Genomic DNA, 17786 nt, shown 5'->3' with positions numbered 1-17786 from the left:
CCCCGAACAATCCCCCCCCTGATGCCACATGTCATCATCCATGAACCTCGAATCACCGCCGCCACTCCCCCGCCACTCCCCCGCCATGGTTCTCCATACGTGAGAGTTGTACTCGGTACATCGCCGTAGACTATCTGCGGTGTCCCAAAGCACATGGCAGCCGGTCAAATGATTACTACTCCTTCGTCGTTCAGCAAAACACAATCGATAGTGAAAAAGAAGGATTTCGTCTCCACTGTCGCCCCCAGAATTCTTTACAAGTGCCTACTTGAACCTAACGTCAGGCCCTAGCGGGAAGTTGCGTGGCCGGGTCCTACCACCACACTGATGAAAAGACAAGGGTCCTCGACTATACTCTCCCTTTTTAATGAAATGGCCGCTTACGGCACACGGTACTACAAGTACTACGTACATATTGACGAATTGAGTGAAGCGAAATGAAAGCGGAAAGGAGACACGAGGAAAGACGGGTCCCCGGGGAAGAGAAGAGGGGAGGGCATGAGAGATAAGCATAAGCATAAAGGCTCTCTCTTGAGTCTTTGCAAGACGCTCGTCATACTGCATACAGTAGCAGCAGTAAGTACTACGCTACTTGTACAAAATAGAAGTATGTACTTCTACTTCGAGGGATTTCCGGGATAGCTACGTACTTAGTAGTACAGAGGCAGTGATCAATATTTTCATGCCCCCTGATCTGCTTCTCCCTATTGAAGTTTATTAAATGGGGGCTCAAGTTCGTACTCCGTAAACCGCGCGAATCCCTACTTACTGGAAATCATGGACTATTTTTGCTCTTGCTTGCTTCATGCTCCTCTGTCTCTTCTTGCAGTCGACCGTCACCTATGGTAGTACGGCCTCTCTTGTGTTGTTGCGTCGTGAGATGGGCGAAAGAATATCTAGTTTGCTTGATGTGCGCATTTCCGAACCTTCTTTCCAGATACTCCACTGTACTGTCCATCACTGTACTGTCCATCACTGTACTGTCCATCACTGTACTGTCCATCACTCTACTTTCCGAACTCTACTTACGCTAAGTAGCAGTAGTATAGTAGTAGTAGTACTTACTTTACTTTGAACAAGAAAACACGCCCTGTGCATGCATGCACACGGATGCATGGACATGGATGGCACGGAATATTGGCTGGGACGAAGGAACGCTTGCTTCCTCTGTGCTCTCAGGACCCTTTGTAATGTACAGTAACGTACTACGTAGTACTTGTACTACTAGTACTTGTACTGCTTATTGAAAGGGGACCAGGGGAGGCGACCAGAGGGGAAGAGTGATGTGGTACCGGTATGTGGTGTACCGTGTGGGAGATGTGGGAGGGGAAGAGAGCCGTGGTTCCTCCGTCCGTACAGCCACAGCCACAACCACAACCACAACCATAATCAATAATAATATTCTAGTATATAGTAATGTACTCCGTACGGACACATAGTATCATTAGTAATGAGTAGTGAGTAGTGGTTACTGTAAAGGTGGGGGGGGGGGAGAGGGTTACCTACGCTAACTCCGTCCGTACTACTACTACTTACTGTACGGAGATAGTAGTCAGAGCACAGGCAGGCAAGACAGCATCTGCTTACCAGCCTACCTACCTACCTACCTACCTGCCGCAAGAACAAAAGATAAAAGAAGAACAAAAAGAAAGAAAGAATAAACAGAAGCAGAAGCAGAAGCAGAAGCAGAAGCAGAAAAAGAAGCAGAAGTAGAAAAAGAAGCAGAAAAGAAAGAAGAAGGGAAAAAAAAAAAAAAAAAGTCATGTATGCTCCACTGCGGCGCATACACAGATTCAGTAAAAAAGGGACCAATACGGCGGAGGGGAAGTACTACTACAAGATACAGGAAAGGAAAGGATACAGAATACCTACCTAGGTACCTACCTAGGTACCTACCTAGGTACCTACTTACAAATACTTACAAATACAGGTACCTACCACGGTACAGGCCTAAGTATTACCCCTCGAGGGTGCCTCAAAAGTTTAGTTTCCACTTTAAACCCCCTGTTTTCCCTACCCTCGAGGGGTAATACTTACGCCTGCGACGTAGTACCTACCTGTACTTGTACTTACAAGATAGTAGTACTACTAATAAGCACTGGACCGGTTAAGTTCGGTGCTTCCGGGGGCTGCAGAAGAGAGAGAGCGAGGGAGGGAGGGAGGGAGGGAGGGAGGGAGGGAGGGGAAAAAGGGCCGGGGACCCCCTGGTTTGCATTGCAAATCAGGCATGTGGGAAAGGGAAGTGGGAAGGCTTTTTTTTTTTTTTTTTTTCGTCCCGCATGCGCAGACGCAGGAGAGTGGCGGCGGCGGCGGCGAGAGAAGGGGGGGTGGGCTTGGGAAAAAAAAAAGGGGGGGGGGGGGGGGGGACAAAATTAGTTTGACAATGACTTTTCTGTGCATGCAACATTGGAATGTTGAGTCTATCTTTTCCTACAGCTACTACGTACTACTACGTACTACGTACTACGTACAAGAAGAGAGCGAGCAGCAAGCCCCCATGGCGCGAAACGCCAATGATATCTCCCCATTTGATATTATCAAGACCATACAAGAACTTGACCAGGTGCCGATGCCTGCCAGATCAATAAACCGGAAGAAGGAAAAAAAAAAAAAAAAAAAAAAAAAAACCGTAAAGTAAACAAGACCCTAGGATGTGCTTATCTTTTGTGCACTTTTGTCGTCTAATCGCTTCCCAGGATGCCACTTTCCTTGAGACTGGAGAAGAGCTCGGGCTCGAGAAACTTGGCCACGCTAACGTCTTCGCTTAAACCTTTCCTCCTCCGCGTCTTCAGAACAAAGTCGCGAGCGGTGGCCTGAGCACCTGCCGGTTCGAGCGGTCGCAAAATGACGTCTTTGTCGAGCGGGTCACCAGGAACGATACTCCACCGGTCAAAGACCAGACTGAGCGTGGCCTGTCCCTGGGTATGGATACGGAGATCGGTCTCGAAGCCAAAGGAGTCGATGACTGGAATCAGTCCAGACACGCGGTACAGTGGTGTACCAGCAATTGGGCCATCCGAGAGGACGTGCCCTCGGCGGCGGGCGAGCACTGTGTAGAGAGATGTGACGGAATCGGCTGGTCCGGTCATGGAGCAAGAGTAGACTGGCTCCATAAGTCGTGGGGAGGCCATAAGGAAGGAAGAGTAGCAGGCTCGTCGGGAAGTGGGAATGATCTGGCCGCCGCCCCGGAAGATCGCTTCGGAAGCCAGTGTGACCTCCATGACCTTAAATCTGCCGTTGCGGATTGCTGCAAGGATGTTAGATACCATTCGGATCGTCTTCAAGATTGACCACTGAATGTGAGCACCTCCTCTGACCCGTGACGGAGCAGGCGATACAGATACGGAATGTGGAGGCTTACGTTCTTCACACAGGGGACCCTCTCGAGTTGCCCAGCTGAAACCCTGACGAATCGTGTCTCTGACACTTTGTAACAGTCTTCTGTCGACCTAGAGAGGCGGTTAGCAGAAGGGACTGGACTTCGAGGCGGGCATCCGAGAACTCACTTCGGAAGGCAGTGTGTCATTCTGCAAGATGTTGGGTCCCAAATCATCGGGCCCGAAAGCCCAAATATTCCTCGATGCTAGCAAATCCCATCCGTAGTTGTCTTCAAAGAACTTGCCAATAACCTTGTTGGGGCTCTTGATGCTGACTTTGCCACTCTCAATGTCTTCAGCAATGCCCTGGTCCAACGGCTCGGCAATCATAGTAATCTTGTTCCGCTTATTGGGCGTTTGTGCATAGCATTTGATGGCCGACTGCTCGACAACCGTTTCACAGAACCGTGTAACTGGATCGGATACTTTGATCTCCATATCGGCGTACAGACGTCGAAGGTCGTGTAGTACGCAATCCATGTACAGCTCCCCAGTCCCAAGAATGACATGCTCTCCAGATTCCTCAACTTTCGTCGTGATCAGAGGATAGCTCTTGTTGATCTTTCTGAGGCCGTCCAACATCTTCGGCAATTCCGAAGGGTTGATTGGTTCCACGGCCACCTTGAACACCGATTCTGTGAAATGTGTAATGGGCTTGAAGATATACGCATCCTCTTCGTCCGGCAAAACAGGGGGTACTAGTGTCGCTGATTTGACGATGGAGTTGTCAACTCCTCCTAATAGAACCCAATTTCCTGCTGGCACACCATCTGTCGGGATGCTATACCGCGTCTCAGCGATCCATACGTCTGATATTGTTGCCATGGTCATATCTTCCTCGTCATCGATAGAGTAGCCTTCACCCAGGACTCTGACCTGCGCGCCAGGCGTGGCGGTGCCACTCATCACTCGTCCGAACGAATGGAATGATTTGGCATCACTTGTATTGAACAACTTCGAGATTTGGATAACCAGAGGACCATCTTGTCTACACTCTTTCATTGCAGTCGCAACCTTGGTATCAGTAGGGCCAGTGTAATATCGCTGAACCTTGTCTTCGGCAGACTCGACTGGCGAAGGGATATGTTCAACAACCATATCGACGAAGCCATTCGATCCTCCAAAGAACCTCTCGCAAACAAGCTTTAAAAGTACGTTGGCGTCCGTCTTATATTGGGAAGGCTTGAGAATAATTCCAAGGGTCGCCAGGGTGTCTCTGAGATCCTCGGGGCTTTCGCTGATGGTGTGGGAGAATAACTTATAGATGGGCTCGAGAATGAAGTTCACAAAAGAGCGTTTGGCTCCTTCCTCCACCGCTTTCCGGGTAAACGATCGTTTCCTTGGATTGTAGAAAATGTCCCCCCAGAGTCGTCTGGCAAATTCCGGAACGTTGATTCCGGCGGCACCCTTAGTTTTAGGTGGAAAATTGTCGGCATACATCTTCGCAAACGATTGCAGAGTGAAACACCATCCCATGCTACTGCATGCGAACAGTACATTGCCCTTCTCTGGACTCAACCTCCTCTTCTCTCCTTGGCCAGGAATGGTGGCCTCAATCACAGTATTGACTTCTTCAATGACATGCTTCAGCTTAAAATAAGCGTCTGTAGGCGGAAGTTTCAGCTCCAAAATTAACCGATCCATCTTGTTTACTACGAGCGTCAGAGGCAATCCTTCTAGAACTGCATGCTTGATGATCTGCTCCGTGTTAACCTGTACACCTTCAACCACATCGACAACGAGAACCACACCATCAACAAGTCGCAGGGAGCATGCGACTTCGTCGACGAAATTGACATGGCCTGGAGTGTCGAGTATGTTGAGGAGGTGCGATTTTCCCATGGTATTCTGCAGCACCAAACTCATAGGTGCCGATTTGATCGAAATCCCTCTTTCCCGCTCTAACACATGTACATCCGTGTATCTCAACTGCTCGTCTCTCTTCTTGCCCGTCTTCTTCTCTAATCGATCGGTAATGTCGTGAGTCTCGAGAACTAACATGTCCATAAGAGCCGTCTTTCCGTGGTGAAGATGCCCAGCAAATGCAACATTTCGAATCTGTTCCGGGTAATTCATAAGATCCGTCATGAAGTTCCGCTCGAAAAACACCGGGGGGAGATCCGCTTCCTGTATGGTAAATTTCTTTTGCTCAACTGGCGCAATGATCGGCTGGGTCAGAGGTTGCGCGTCCTCCTCCTGTACCATGGTTTCAACGTCCTCTCCGTACACCTGCTGCGCAGTGGGATAGTATTGCTTGTCCTCGTGCAATACAACGGCATTCGAAGGTCCCTCGTCTGCGACAGGCATCAGTTCTGCGATTGACACAGCAGAGACAGAAATGCACTTACCATCGACCTCCATAAGCTCCTGGCCGGTTACCTCTGGCTCCTCCTCGGGATATTCTTCATCATACACGTAGGCGCCAGCGTCAACGCCATGCTGGCTGTCGTCCTCGGATTCCTCAGCTTCGCCGATGAAGTTACCGAACCTGTAAATTCGTCAGTCGCATGATAACTTGAAGGGGTGTGGTAGATCCATACTCGTCGTAAAGGTCGTCTTCCATGTTGGGCAGATAAAGCAGAGAGGGTGGTAGGTATGTGAGTCGGGGTGGAAGATGGCTGCTAATTACAGTACTTTCTCTCTACTTTCACCCTCAAGACAGTCAACTCTTCGCGCGTCGCCTTGATCGCAAAAAGCTCGCGCCTTGAGCTCTCACCGCTAGCGCCAAACCTTAAAATTAAGTATCCGAAATAAATTGAGCGTGACATTTGTCAGCCTTGCCCCTCCTCCGATAGAGATAAGCTATTAATGTCTTTGTGAAAGATTTGTTTACATTGTGTTCTCTCAGATACGAAGTGGCTGCTTACAATTATGCACTCTTCCCGATCGAGCTCATATCATAAGCCTCCACGTCCGTTGTATGACTACCTTACCTAGCTTACATAGGCGGTGAAAGTGGTTGAGGGTTTTTATTTTTATATAAACTTTTTTGGCTTTGTTGCTTCAGTGGATTGAGCACTTATCAGCTACTACGTAAGTACCTACACTTCTCCTCGTAACTCCTTTGTTCCCCTCAAACTCTACCTACCACTCCTCTCTCTCTCTCTCTCCAACAATCTCACACTGCAACAGAACACCTCGTCAAGATGGCTTCCAATCCCGCAGTTTACATTGTCTCCGCTGCTAGGACCCCAATCGGATCCTTCTTGGGGTGAGTTTGCAATTATGCCAGACTTCAATGAAGATGTACTGATTATTCAGATCCCTTTCCAGTTTGAGTGCCACGCAGTTGGGCGGTATTGCAATCAAAGGTCAGGCCTAGAGACATTTAGATTACTTCCGAGTCAACTGACGTGCGGGTAGCCGCTGTTGAACGTGTGCCGAAAATCAAGTCCGAAGATGTCGAGGAAGTCTTCTTTGGAAACGTCTTGTCTGCCAAGTTAGTTCTGTTCCCGCCAAATCGTGCCCTGATTCTAAGATTCACAGTCTCGGCCAGAACCCTGCCCGTCAGGCAGCCCTCGCAGGAGGTCTCTCGGAGGCCACCATCGCCACGACAGTCAACAAAGTATGCGCCTCTGGCCTCAAGGCAATCATTCTCGGTGCCCAAACGATCATGACAGGCAATGCAGATATCGTCGTCGCTGGAGGTGCCGAGTCCATGTCAAACACCCCTCATTACCTTCCAACCCTTCGAAATGGCGCAAAATACGGAGACCAGACACTGGTTGATGGTGTCCTGAAGGATGGCTTGACAGACGCATACGGCAAGAAAGAGCACATGGGTCTCGCAGGGGAGTTGTGCGCCTCAGAGCACAGCATTACTCGAGAGCAACAAGACGACTACGCCATCAAGTCCTACCAAAAAGCCCAAAAAGCCACCGATGCCGGCCTGTTCAAGAATGAGATCGTCCCAGTGGAGGTCAGTGGTGGCCGTGGAAAGCCAAACATCAAGATTGAGAGGGACGACGAAGTCAAGAACCTCAATATCGATAAGCTGAAGGCCATGCGTCCTGCTTTCCAGCCAAATGGTGGCACCGTTACTGCTCCTAACGCAGCACCTATTAATGATGGAGGATGCGCTTTGGTGCTCGTCTCAGAGGCGAAGCTAAAGGAGCTTGGTATTGAGCCTCTGGCTAAGATTCTCGGATGGGGAGACGCAGCTCATGCACCTAGCTTGTTTACCACTGCTCCGGCACTCGCTATTCCTAAGGCTCTCAAGCACGCCAAGGTTGAAGCTTCGAGTGTTGACTTCTATGAGATCAACGAGGCTTTCTCGGTTGTTGCCTTGGCTAACATGAAGATCCTAGGCTTGGACGAGTCGAAGGTTAACATCCACGGAGGTGCGGTTGCTATTGGGCATCCGCTTGGATGTTCAGGGGCTAGAATCGTTGCAACATTGGTCAATGTTTTGAGGGAGCAGAAGGCAAAAATTGGCGTTGCGGGTATTTGCAACGGTGGCGGTGGAGCTTCTGCTATTGTGATTGAATCTTTGCAGTAGATAAGGCCATTGGAAGTAATTGAGGTGTCACACTCCATCCTTGATCTGAGATCTCTAGGACGAAGTATCAAAAGTGTTGCTAGCCTATCCACTTTTGAGTTTTTAAAAATTTGACAGCCTCTTTGTTCAGTTTCAAGGTCAAGGCATTTCTGAAAGCAGCAACCTAGCCCGTTACGCGATTTTAATCGCGACCATATCATGCCTGTGCAAGAGTCAGATTCAGATTCGAAGCATCTTTCACTTGAGAGCCGATGCTTCCCTTTTCGCTGTCATTAATCAAATACTACGTATAACAAGTGGAAATTGCCGAGAGCTATTCGACATCCACATCTCCCCTTCGGATAGTCCGATAGTCTGCCAGTGTGCTCCCTGATTAAACTTTCTGTACTGGATATCTGATCACACCTTGAGTATCACACCTTGAGTATCAGACCAATTTTACCAGACCAAGTTTACCAGACCAATTTTCAGTGCTTTATATCTTCCATATCCTTCCTGGGGTGATCTGCTTCATGTTCCATTTTTGAATCAGTATGTCATCTTCGGCATCTGCCGTGAGGAGCTGCTCTTCCTCCAAATATCCTCGTAGTAATCGGAGAAGATTGCGTTCGGGATCCAAAATCTTCTTTAGATATCCTGGTTCGATATGCCATATTCCATGACTTGAACATCAATGCAGGCACTGGCTGAGAGGTGTCCGTTATCCAAATCCCGTCTTTAGTTTGTAAGAATACCCACCCCACTACCCGTCTCGTCCCATTCCCGCTATCTCGCCATTCCAGCCTGCTCTGTGCCATTCTTCCACATCTTGGGCAGTGGTGCAGAAAGTTTCCATTTTCTATTATGACAGTCAGATATTATGCCGCTCTCGGGGTCATCACAGAGGCCGTATAGGATAACAAGTTATCGACAAGGCGGTACGAAGGACGTTGTCGGGCGTGTATCGGCTTCACATTTCTCCTGTAGTTTCTCCATTTGATAGTATGTAGCATGCTCATCCTCTATTCTCCAGATTGGAGACGAGACGTTCGTTCCGGGGTCTGTTCCTGAGAAAGGTAGACAGGAGTTCCCCCATGGCTTAGGCATCTTCCCTGGATGCGATAATAGAGATGGCTGATGAGAGGGCCGCAAATATGCTGGTGTGATAAGCAATATTGTAGTAGTCGTTAAACCCTCGTCTCCTCACTAGAGTAGTGGGGGGGGCAACTTTTGTTGTTGTTTGTTTAATTGATGTCGAGTATTTCGTTAAATACGAACGAGCTCAGCCTCGTCCCTAAGGCTAGACACCTGACAATGGAGGGAGGTACTTTAGCGCAAGGCTTATCGCAAAGTCTAAATAATCGCAGGTCGTTGGTGAAAAAAAAGTTCAGTGCAAGGAGTCCGCGCATCACGACCGAAACTCGCTCAACAAAATGCAGAGAAAAGAAGTGTATGTACAAATAATAGCAGTTGTCTTACAGGAAACATCTAACTTCGGAGTAGAGACTCGCGCATCCCAGCGCTCATGCGCAACGGGATTCAGGAAAAGAAGCGCAGCTTTTTCGTGGTGGTGGGAGACAGGCCAAAAGATGTTATTGTACGCCTCCATTACATCATGTCCCAATTGGACATGAAGACAAACAAATCGGTACTATGGACATACAAGAAAGAACTGCTGGGCTTCACGAGTCACCGAAAGAAGAGAGAGAACAAGATCAAGAAGGAGATCAAGAGAGGAATTCGGGAAGCAAATACTGAGGACCCATTCGAACTTTTCGTCTCGCTGCACAATATTCGATATACGTACTACAAAGAGACGGAAAAGATTCTTGGAAATACTTATGGAATGTGTATTCTGCAAGACTTCGAGGCCATAACTCCGAATATTCTTGCGCGGACAATCGAGACCGTTGAGGGTGGAGGATTGGTAGTACTGCTGCTAAAAGGAATGACCAGCCTGAAGCAGCTGTATACCCTGTCCATGGATGTTCACTCACGATACCGAACGGAGGCACATGACGATGTGACGGCCCGCTTCAACGAGAGATTCATATTGTCGCTTGGGAAATGCGAATCTTGTCTTGTAATAGATGATGAGTTGAACGTATTGCCAATATCCGGAGGCAAAAACGTTACAGCCCTACCACCAGTGAATCCCGATGAGCCACAGACCGAGTCGCAGAAGGAGCTGGAGAACATGAAGGAGAATCTGCAAGACACACCGAACTTTGGACCATTGGTAACACTAGCCAAAACAGTAGACCAAGCAAAAGCCCTACTCACTTTCGTGGACGCCATTGCAGAGAAGACGCTGCGCAGTACAGTCACATTGACAGCGGCCAGAGGACGAGGAAAATCGGCGGCTCTAGGTGTTGCGATAGCTGCAGCTGTAGCTCATGGCTATAGCAATATCTTCATCACATCCCCGAGCCCAGAAAACTTGAAGACCCTCTTTGAATTCATTTTCAAAGGATTTGATGCATTGGGATATCTGGACCATGAGGACTACTCTATTGTTCAATCGACAAACCCAGACTTCAAGAAGGCAATTGTACGAGTCAACATCCATCGGCAACATCGGCAAACGATACAGTACATTAAGCCACAGGATGCACATGTGCTTGGACAAGCAGAACTTTTGGTCATCGACGAAGCTGCTGCAATTCCTCTTCCCCTTGTACGAAAACTGATGGGACCTTTCTTGGTGTTCATGGCGTCTACCATCAATGGATACGAGGGCACAGGACGCGCTTTATCCCTGAAGCTGATCGAGCAACTTCGAAAGCAGTCTAGCGGTGTTGCGAAATCCAATGGAGATGAAAACACGCAAGTAAATGACCGCTCGACTGGGAAAGCTGCAAAGGTTCAGAGCGTATTCACAGGTGGTCGCTCACTCAGGGAAGTATCTCTGAAGGAACCGATTCGTTACGCCGCAGGCGATGGGGTTGAAAAATGGCTGAATACAGTTCTCTGTAAGTATATCGAGTCATCGTCCTCAAAATATTGAATCTCCTAGATTTTCTGGAGATGCGAGTTGGAGCAGCCTTGGGGAAATCGGAAATCCCACACCATGCTGACTTGTTATACCTAGGCCTAGATGCGACCCTCGGCCCCTTACGGAATGTGGGATTTCCTCATCCATCAGATTGCGAGCTGGTTCTTGTGAATCGCGATACCCTTTTCTCCTTCCACGAGGTCTCCGAAAAGTTTCTCCAGCAGATGGTTGCTCTCTACGTTGCGAGCCATTACAAGAATTCTCCCGATGATCTCCAATTGATGAGCGACGCCCCAGCACACCAACTTTTCGTTCTGATACCCCCTGTTTCCGAAAACAGCAAACGTCTACCCGAGCCATTATGTGTCATTCAAGTTGCATTAGAAGGTCAGATTAGCAAAGCGAGTGTTGCGAACAGTCTAAGTAGAGGAAAGAGAGCGGCAGGTGATCTTATTCCCTGGATTGTGAGCCAGCAATTTCAAGACGATGAGTTCGCAGGCTTGTCGGGTGCGCGTGTTGTCAGAATCGCCACGAACCCCAATTATGTTCGGATGGGATACGGCAAGAAAGCTCTCGAGCTACTTGTTGACTTCTATGAGGGCAAGTTTGCCAATTTGTCCGAGGATGCCGCTAGCTCTGTGGAACAAACAATAACCCGGGTAACTGATGAGGAGCTCGCTAATTCCTCGCTTCTCGACGACAACATCAAAGTCAGAGACTTCAAAAAGATGCCGCCTCTTTTCTCTAAGCTCTCTGAACGTCGACCGGAAAAGCTTGACTATGTCGGTGTAAGCTACGGACTGACAAAGCCTCTGCTCAAATTCTGGGGCCAGGCTGCTTTTGCTCCATTGTACCTTAGACAGACCGCGAATGAACTCACAGGAGAGCACACTTGCGTCATGGTCAGAGCCCTTGGATCTGGCGAAGAGATATCATGGCTTGGCTCTTTCTCCCGGGATTTCCAACATCGCTTTATCAAGCTTCTGCAGTACCAGTTTAAGGAGTTCCCATCCGAGCTAGCGCTCATCATCGATGAGCTCGCCAACAAGGGTGCAAAACTCGACACTTCACTTCAACCAAAGCGATTTTCCAAAGAGGATTTGGACCGGATACTGAATCCATGGGATCTCAAGCGGTTAGCTTCTTATGCCAACAATATGCTGGACTACCACGTCATTCTCGACCTGGTCCCAGATCTTGCGAAATCTTACTTCATCGGTCCCTTGAAGTCAGAAATCACGCTCAGTGGTCTGCAACAATCTGTACTTCTTGCCGTTGGGCTACAAAGTAAAGATTTCGACATGCTAGAGAAGGAATTGGAGAAGATCCAATCGGCACAACTACTCGCCTTGTTCATCAAGACGATGCGCAAGATGAGCACTCACTTCACCGAAATAGTATCGGGCGCCTACAAGCTGGAGCTGCCAGCGCAGGAAAACATTGGTGTAAGCCGCGAAGACGCCAGTGGAGCCCATGACGACGAGATTGTCGATAACAAATTCGTTCCTCTGGAGACCGGTTTGGAAGAAGAACTCGAGGAAGGTGGCGATGAGGCCTTGAAGGCCTTGAAAGAGAAGCAAAGAGAGCTGATCGATGCGTTGCCACTAGAGCAATATGAGATTGAGGCCGGGGCTCCGGGATGGGCGGCTGCTGAAGAGCAGGTGCGCAAGGGTGGAAAGAAGAATATGATTGTCAGTGTAAAGAGCGCGAAGTCCAAGAGGAAGGCAGATGAGACTGCTGCTGATATTTATGCTAAGGAAATGGGGGATAAGGCGCATAAAAAGTCGAAGAAGGCTTCCAAGAAAGATAAGGCCTAGGCAGCGTTTGTACCGAATCTTTAAAGTAATACCCAACATGAATTTTAAGACGTACGAGCGTTCCTATAATTGACGTTGCGTCGAGGCTTGAAACAGATTTGTTTACCAGTAGATCCGCACTCCAAACTCCAGTAGATAAAAGAAGCTACAAATTCGATATGAATGAAGCGGGAATCTTATCCTGGAGTCATCCCTCTCTGTATACTCATATCCTAAATCTCTGTACGATATCTAGAAATACCGGAAACTAAGAGGGGGAAAATGTTGAGTCAAACTCACCGGTAAGAAGGTGCCACAAGACTTGTAGCTACCAAGTACAAAAGTCAACACTGCCCCTCCCCAAACTCACATTTCCAAATCCAGCAAAGAATCTACAGAAAATGGCCGAAACACCAACCCCAAAGACAGAAAACTGGTGGGAGGCCTTCCCAGCTCCCCGAGCCAGATGTCCAGAGATGAGCGCGGATGAGCTCTACGCTGCCTTTGACGACATGGATATCAAGAACGAGCCGAGATCGTTCTTGCTCGTTGACGTTAGGAGGAATGATTGGGAGGTAAGTGGGTGGGTAGAACACAATCCAGAGGCGTCAGGACATGCAAACAAATAGAAGACGCAGGTTAAAGGTATGGGTATTTCGTACTCATTCATTCGTGCAGGGCGGAACCATCAAGACGTCGCTCAACCTGCCCGCTCAGAGCTTCTACCAGTCTCGCAAGACGCTGCTGGAGCTTTGTGATAGGGCTTCGATCACGCGGGTTATCTTCTATTGTGGTAAGTATGGAAGGGCTGCGAGTCGACGGGGATTTGGGAGGACTTTGAATGCTGATGTCGTGAGTGGAAAGGCTCTTCGAGCGGAAGGGGACCGAGGTGTGCGGGTTGGATGCAGGATTATATCAATGATGTGTCCAAGTTTGGGAGGAAGAGTGAGCTTAAGGTGTTTGTTCTCCAGGGTGGAATCAAGGGCGTAAGTGTTCTCCTCCAAATTCATATTACTTTGTCCTAGTACCGCTTGACCGTCGTGTGCGCCCGTTCTTTGCTGAGGGACATCCTGCTGACCATAAGTATCGAAGTGGGTCAAAGATTTCGAAGGTTCAATGGTCGATGGTTTCGAGGCAAAGTACTGGGAGCAATTCCTGTAATCCAGCCCTTCGCTGCGCACCAAAAACATCGGGCAGAGAACCGGTATTCATTCATTGATTTTTTCCCATGCGTGAAATGGTATTTATCGAAGAGCCTTCCCCTCGCAAACGCCATAATTGATCCCAGAAACAGCAGAGACTTTTGACCTTCCCTCCGGCTGATCAGGTCCTCCCCACCAGCTCATATTTCGTGCTTCATTCCCGGTTCTCTCGTCCGCCGCCTATTCTCTCCAACGCCTCGAGCATCACAACGGAGTTTCCTCGAATGACCTGTAACACCAACATGAGCCCTCTCTCCCTTGTATGCAGTGTAGAGGGAGAACTAACCACCATGCCCAGCCTGACTTTCTCCCCACCATCCTTCTCCTCCACAGCATCATCCAGCACGATGTTCAGAAAGACCTACAATTCCAACACCATCAGCACAACTAACTTCCCACCGCAGAGTCCCCTCTCCAATTCTCCAAGATAGACATACATCGTATCCTCTCAAAATACCAATGACCTTCCGGGTTCCGTTCAGCTGCACGAAGAGCCGTTTATCGAGGTACTGGAGCAACAGGTCAGTCCAGCGCTGGCATTCACAGCAGTCATTCTTGTAGGCGTTGCGCTACTCGCGCGTGCGGCGCGCAGCACAGAAATCGCAAGCTTTTTAAATATACGGCATCAAGGCACATACCTTCTTGAGCTCGGGCTGAGCTTGAGGCATCTTGACAGTAGGTTTGAGAGTTCGAGGGTGTCCTCGGGCGTGGTGAGTCGTGCTGAGTGCTTTGGAAAGTTATGCGGCTAGTAGGCTGCGACACGTGACGATAAGGATTTCGATATTCAGACGTGAAGTCCCGAGGGTCCCTTGCGAAATCCGACTGTTCAGAGTCAGAAAGTTCAGTGCAAAGCGGTCATGAAGTCTGCCTTTGGATCCAAGCGGAAAGCTCGCAAGATACAGGTTGATGAAGATGAGGAGGACGGCGCCAAAGATGTACAAGAGCCTGTGAACACTCGTAAGTACCCTGAAGCTATTACAGCTACGAATCCAGCTGATCTCGAGAAGCCAGCTGACGAGGCAACTCTAGCAAATACTGGAGGTCCTACCTCGCTTCTCGGTCGGAAAGCATTCAAGAAGTCTTCACTACGCCAAAGCATCGCCTTCGAGGACGAATCGCAAGATGGCGGCGATGCCACTGGGCTACAGGTTTCCAACAAGCCTACGATAGGACGATCAAGCTCTCTGATGAAGAAGAAACCGAGAACTTCGAGATTGTCATTTGGACCTGGCGAGATCATATCGGGAGATGCCGCAGAAGCATTAGAGGACGATGAAGTGTTCACACCGAAGAAACCAACTTTGGGCCGGCGAGTTATGGAAGGAAATGCCACCAAGAAAAACATTTCGTATCAAGCACTCCCTATGCGTACGAATGACGACGATGAGGAGCGGCCGACGTACAGCAAGGACTACCTAGAGGAACTTAAGAGCTCGACGCCTTCTACGCCGAAGGATTTGTTGGCCTTGCATGCTACAGCTGTGCATGAAGAGGGGCTTGATGCGTCAGAGCTAGAGGGTGCGATCATTGTTGATACGGAGGATAAATTCGCCAGTCCATCGTTCATACCTAGTGAAGCCGAGATACGGGAGAAGAAAGAACGGAGAGCGCGCATGGCTCAGGAAAAGGATTTCATATCTTTCAACGACGACGATGGTCAACATAGACAGGAGATCTCTCTTCTGCCGAGGAAGCCGAAAGGGGAGAGCCGATTGGTGAGAGAAGATGAGGATTTGGGGGAGGGCTTTGACGAGTTTGTTGATGATGGACGGATCTCGCTTGGCAAGAAACAGGAAAGAGAAGCGAGGAAGAGGCAAAGGAAAGAGATGGCTGATATGATTCATCAAGCAGAAGGCAGTTCAGATGAGGGGTCTGATGATTCGGAGGCTGAGAGGCGAGCGGCGTACGAAATTGCTCAGACTCGTGCTGGTATGGATGGCCTTCACAAGAACGAGGAGAGTGCGGAGGTTGGTGCTGCACAGATCCCTTCAAAGATCACGCCTTTGCCAGCGCTGTCCGAGTGTTTGGAGAGATTACAAACGACGCTGAGCTCCATGGAGCAAGAGCTGGCGAAAAGACATCGGCAGATGGAGGCGTCGAAGCGGGAGAAGGACGAGATTGCCGCGCGGGAGATGGAAGTCCAGGAATTGCTGAAGCAGGCCGGCAATCGGTATGCTGCGTTGAAAGCAGACACGAACGGCGCTGTTGCCAATCCTGCAAAGTTGGCGGCTCAAGCAAGCACAGGGGTTGCGATTCCTATGATTTCTGATAGAGGCTTGGAGAGTTTTGGGAATTTTGGGAACACCCCCATAGCCCAACCTAACGCGGAGGATGTAGGCTAGAGATACTAGATAAATGAATTCGAGTCGTGGACCGCCAGACAAAGAGTCCCGGAAAAAATTAAGCTTTAATTGGAAGAATTACCTACACCACTACATGGTATCTAGAAACCAGGTATCCACCTCCTCCTCTCTCTCCTCTTCGAATTTCTCTTCCCGGGCTTTATAATTGCTGCTTGAGGAAGGGCTAACAAAAACGCAATCATTAGTTTCCAATGTCTCAACCCTTCTAGAGCATCGGTAACTTACTTTCACCAACTGCCTTCGGCTGCCCAACCAAAATGATGTACTGTCCATCTAACTGATTCACTTGAGGTACGACAATCCTGTCCTCTGGCAACTCCCTCACATACTGTGCGTCCCGGTTAAGAGGCAAGAAAGTCCCACTAGTAGCATTGAGCGCGCGTCTGCCAACCTGTAGCATAGTCGACGGTGAAGAGCCATCTGGTCTCATCGCAACGAGCATTTTCCTGTTGACTACGCTAGCTATCAGTCCCCTCACCCAGAAAGCACTACCCTTTCTCAGGAACCGCTGGGATACGTACAAGGAATATCCATCTCAGCGTCTACCTTTGAAAACGGCGCACTCGTATTAACGATCCACATGAATGAGTTCAAGGACACCGTATTGGCCGGCAGCGTACCCGGATTAACGCCCTCCTTAATCGCAACATTCATCTTCAAATCCTGGTCCGTCTTCACAGTGAAGCGCATCCCGTCGATAAACTCCGCGCACTGGTTGCCCGTTCCCCCTGTGAAATTAACCGTCCGTGTATCGCCTTGACCGTACTGCACGAAAATATTGGCGGAATCAACACTCTTACGCCCGACGATTATATACTCGCCTTCTATGGAGGTCATCTTGACGATACGGGTGTTGTTCTCGCTGCGATGCACGTTGCGCGTGGAGTCATTTACGATCCATGCTTTTCCGTCAGGGGCTAGTGAAGCGACGTAGGTGTTGGACTCTTGGATGCCTTGTTGTGCAAGTACGGCGGGATCGTAAGGGATTTCGATTTTGGCAATGAGGTCGGCGGCTTGGTCGCTCGTCTTGATGATATAGGAGTAGTTGGATAAGGGGACAAAGGGGCCGCCTGTGGTGCCTTCCATGTAGACGGAGGAGAGGGGTGCTTTGTTCTGGGTTACGACGACGGTGCGGTTCTTAGGGGATAGGATGTCGAGAGTGAGGCCGTCTTGGAAATCTTGGTCTGTACGTTCCATCTGAGGGTGTTAAAATGGAAATTCTATGGCTGTATTCTGGAGAACTTACACCTCCAAGTATTTGAACTGTATCTCCAAATCCAGGGAGTGTTTGGCCCTGACCCCTGACCACATTACAAAAACATTGAAGGTACAACAAAAAAAAGACGAGAGCACCAGGCAATCGTGAGTAGGAAGCCATGCCCGCAGCTATCCATCCGCAAAAGCCAAAGAAAGAGAAGAAAAACAGCAACCGATATCCAGCGTCGAGATGTCTCAGCGCTGGAGGACGAACATGCCAGCAAGATTCGACGAACCTCGTCCAAGAAGACCCCAAGAGCAGCTGGCGGTCTAAGGCAATATATAAAACCGGCGCGAACACACCCACATGATTCTCAGA

General features: G+C 49.2%; 7 protein-coding genes across 7 annotated transcripts; 4 read left to right on the top strand and 3 right to left on the bottom strand.

The window, feature by feature from the left end:
* Positions 1-2681: 2681 nt before the first annotated feature.
* On the bottom strand, positions 2682-5940 carry L3040_007543 (uncharacterized protein; the record flags this gene model as incomplete). The annotated part of the gene is made up of 5 exons (XM_007291252.2): positions 2682-3247; positions 3362-3449; positions 3507-5671; positions 5726-5865; positions 5918-5940. The coding sequence occupies 5 exons, from the start codon at positions 5938-5940 to the stop codon at positions 2682-2684; spliced, it is 2982 nt and encodes a 993-aa protein (XP_007291314.1).
* A 308-nt stretch (positions 5941-6248) lies between these two features.
* On the top strand, positions 6249-7875 carry L3040_007542 (uncharacterized protein; the record flags this gene model as incomplete). Its single annotated transcript, XM_007291253.2, has 6 exons — positions 6249-6295; positions 6385-6410; positions 6510-6588; positions 6639-6688; positions 6741-6816; positions 6864-7875. 6 exons carry the CDS (start codon positions 6249-6251, stop codon positions 7873-7875), a joined length of 1290 nt encoding a protein of 429 aa, XP_007291315.2.
* Positions 7876-9287: 1412 nt separating this feature from the next.
* L3040_007541 (uncharacterized protein) lies at positions 9288-12666 on the top strand (the record flags this gene model as incomplete). The annotated part of the gene is made up of 3 exons (XM_007291254.2): positions 9288-9304; positions 9358-10826; positions 10946-12666. The coding sequence occupies 3 exons, from the start codon at positions 9288-9290 to the stop codon at positions 12664-12666; spliced, it is 3207 nt and encodes a 1068-aa protein (XP_007291316.2).
* Positions 12667-13046: 380 nt separating this feature from the next.
* L3040_007540 (uncharacterized protein) lies at positions 13047-13806 on the top strand (the record flags this gene model as incomplete). Its single annotated transcript, XM_007291255.2, has 4 exons — positions 13047-13220; positions 13324-13438; positions 13510-13631; positions 13738-13806. 4 exons carry the CDS (start codon positions 13047-13049, stop codon positions 13804-13806), a joined length of 480 nt encoding a protein of 159 aa, XP_007291317.2.
* Positions 13807-14001: 195 nt separating this feature from the next.
* Positions 14002-14515, bottom strand: L3040_007539 (uncharacterized protein; the record flags this gene model as incomplete). The annotated part of the gene is made up of 4 exons (XM_007291256.1): positions 14002-14076; positions 14134-14208; positions 14285-14356; positions 14486-14515. The coding sequence occupies 4 exons, from the start codon at positions 14513-14515 to the stop codon at positions 14002-14004; spliced, it is 252 nt and encodes an 83-aa protein (XP_007291318.1).
* A 189-nt stretch (positions 14516-14704) lies between these two features.
* On the top strand, positions 14705-16189 carry L3040_007538 (uncharacterized protein; the record flags this gene model as incomplete). Its single annotated transcript, XM_007291257.2, has 1 exon — positions 14705-16189. The coding sequence occupies one exon, from the start codon at positions 14705-14707 to the stop codon at positions 16187-16189; it is 1485 nt and encodes a 494-aa protein (XP_007291319.2).
* A 101-nt stretch (positions 16190-16290) lies between these two features.
* L3040_007537 (uncharacterized protein) lies at positions 16291-17588 on the bottom strand (the record flags this gene model as incomplete). The annotated part of the gene is made up of 4 exons (XM_007291258.2): positions 16291-16373; positions 16436-16663; positions 16732-17407; positions 17457-17588. 4 exons carry the CDS (start codon positions 17586-17588, stop codon positions 16291-16293), a joined length of 1119 nt encoding a protein of 372 aa, XP_007291320.1.
* Between the last annotated feature and the right edge of the window lie 198 nt (positions 17589-17786).

The sequence above is a fragment of the Drepanopeziza brunnea genome (genome assembly GCF_022702325.1).
Source record: "Drepanopeziza brunnea f. sp. 'multigermtubi' strain 214-2 chromosome Unknown ctg13, whole genome shotgun sequence".
NCBI lineage: Eukaryota > Fungi > Ascomycota > Leotiomycetes > Helotiales > Drepanopezizaceae > Drepanopeziza > Drepanopeziza brunnea.
This window is presented reverse-complemented; position numbering and strand designations above follow the sequence as displayed.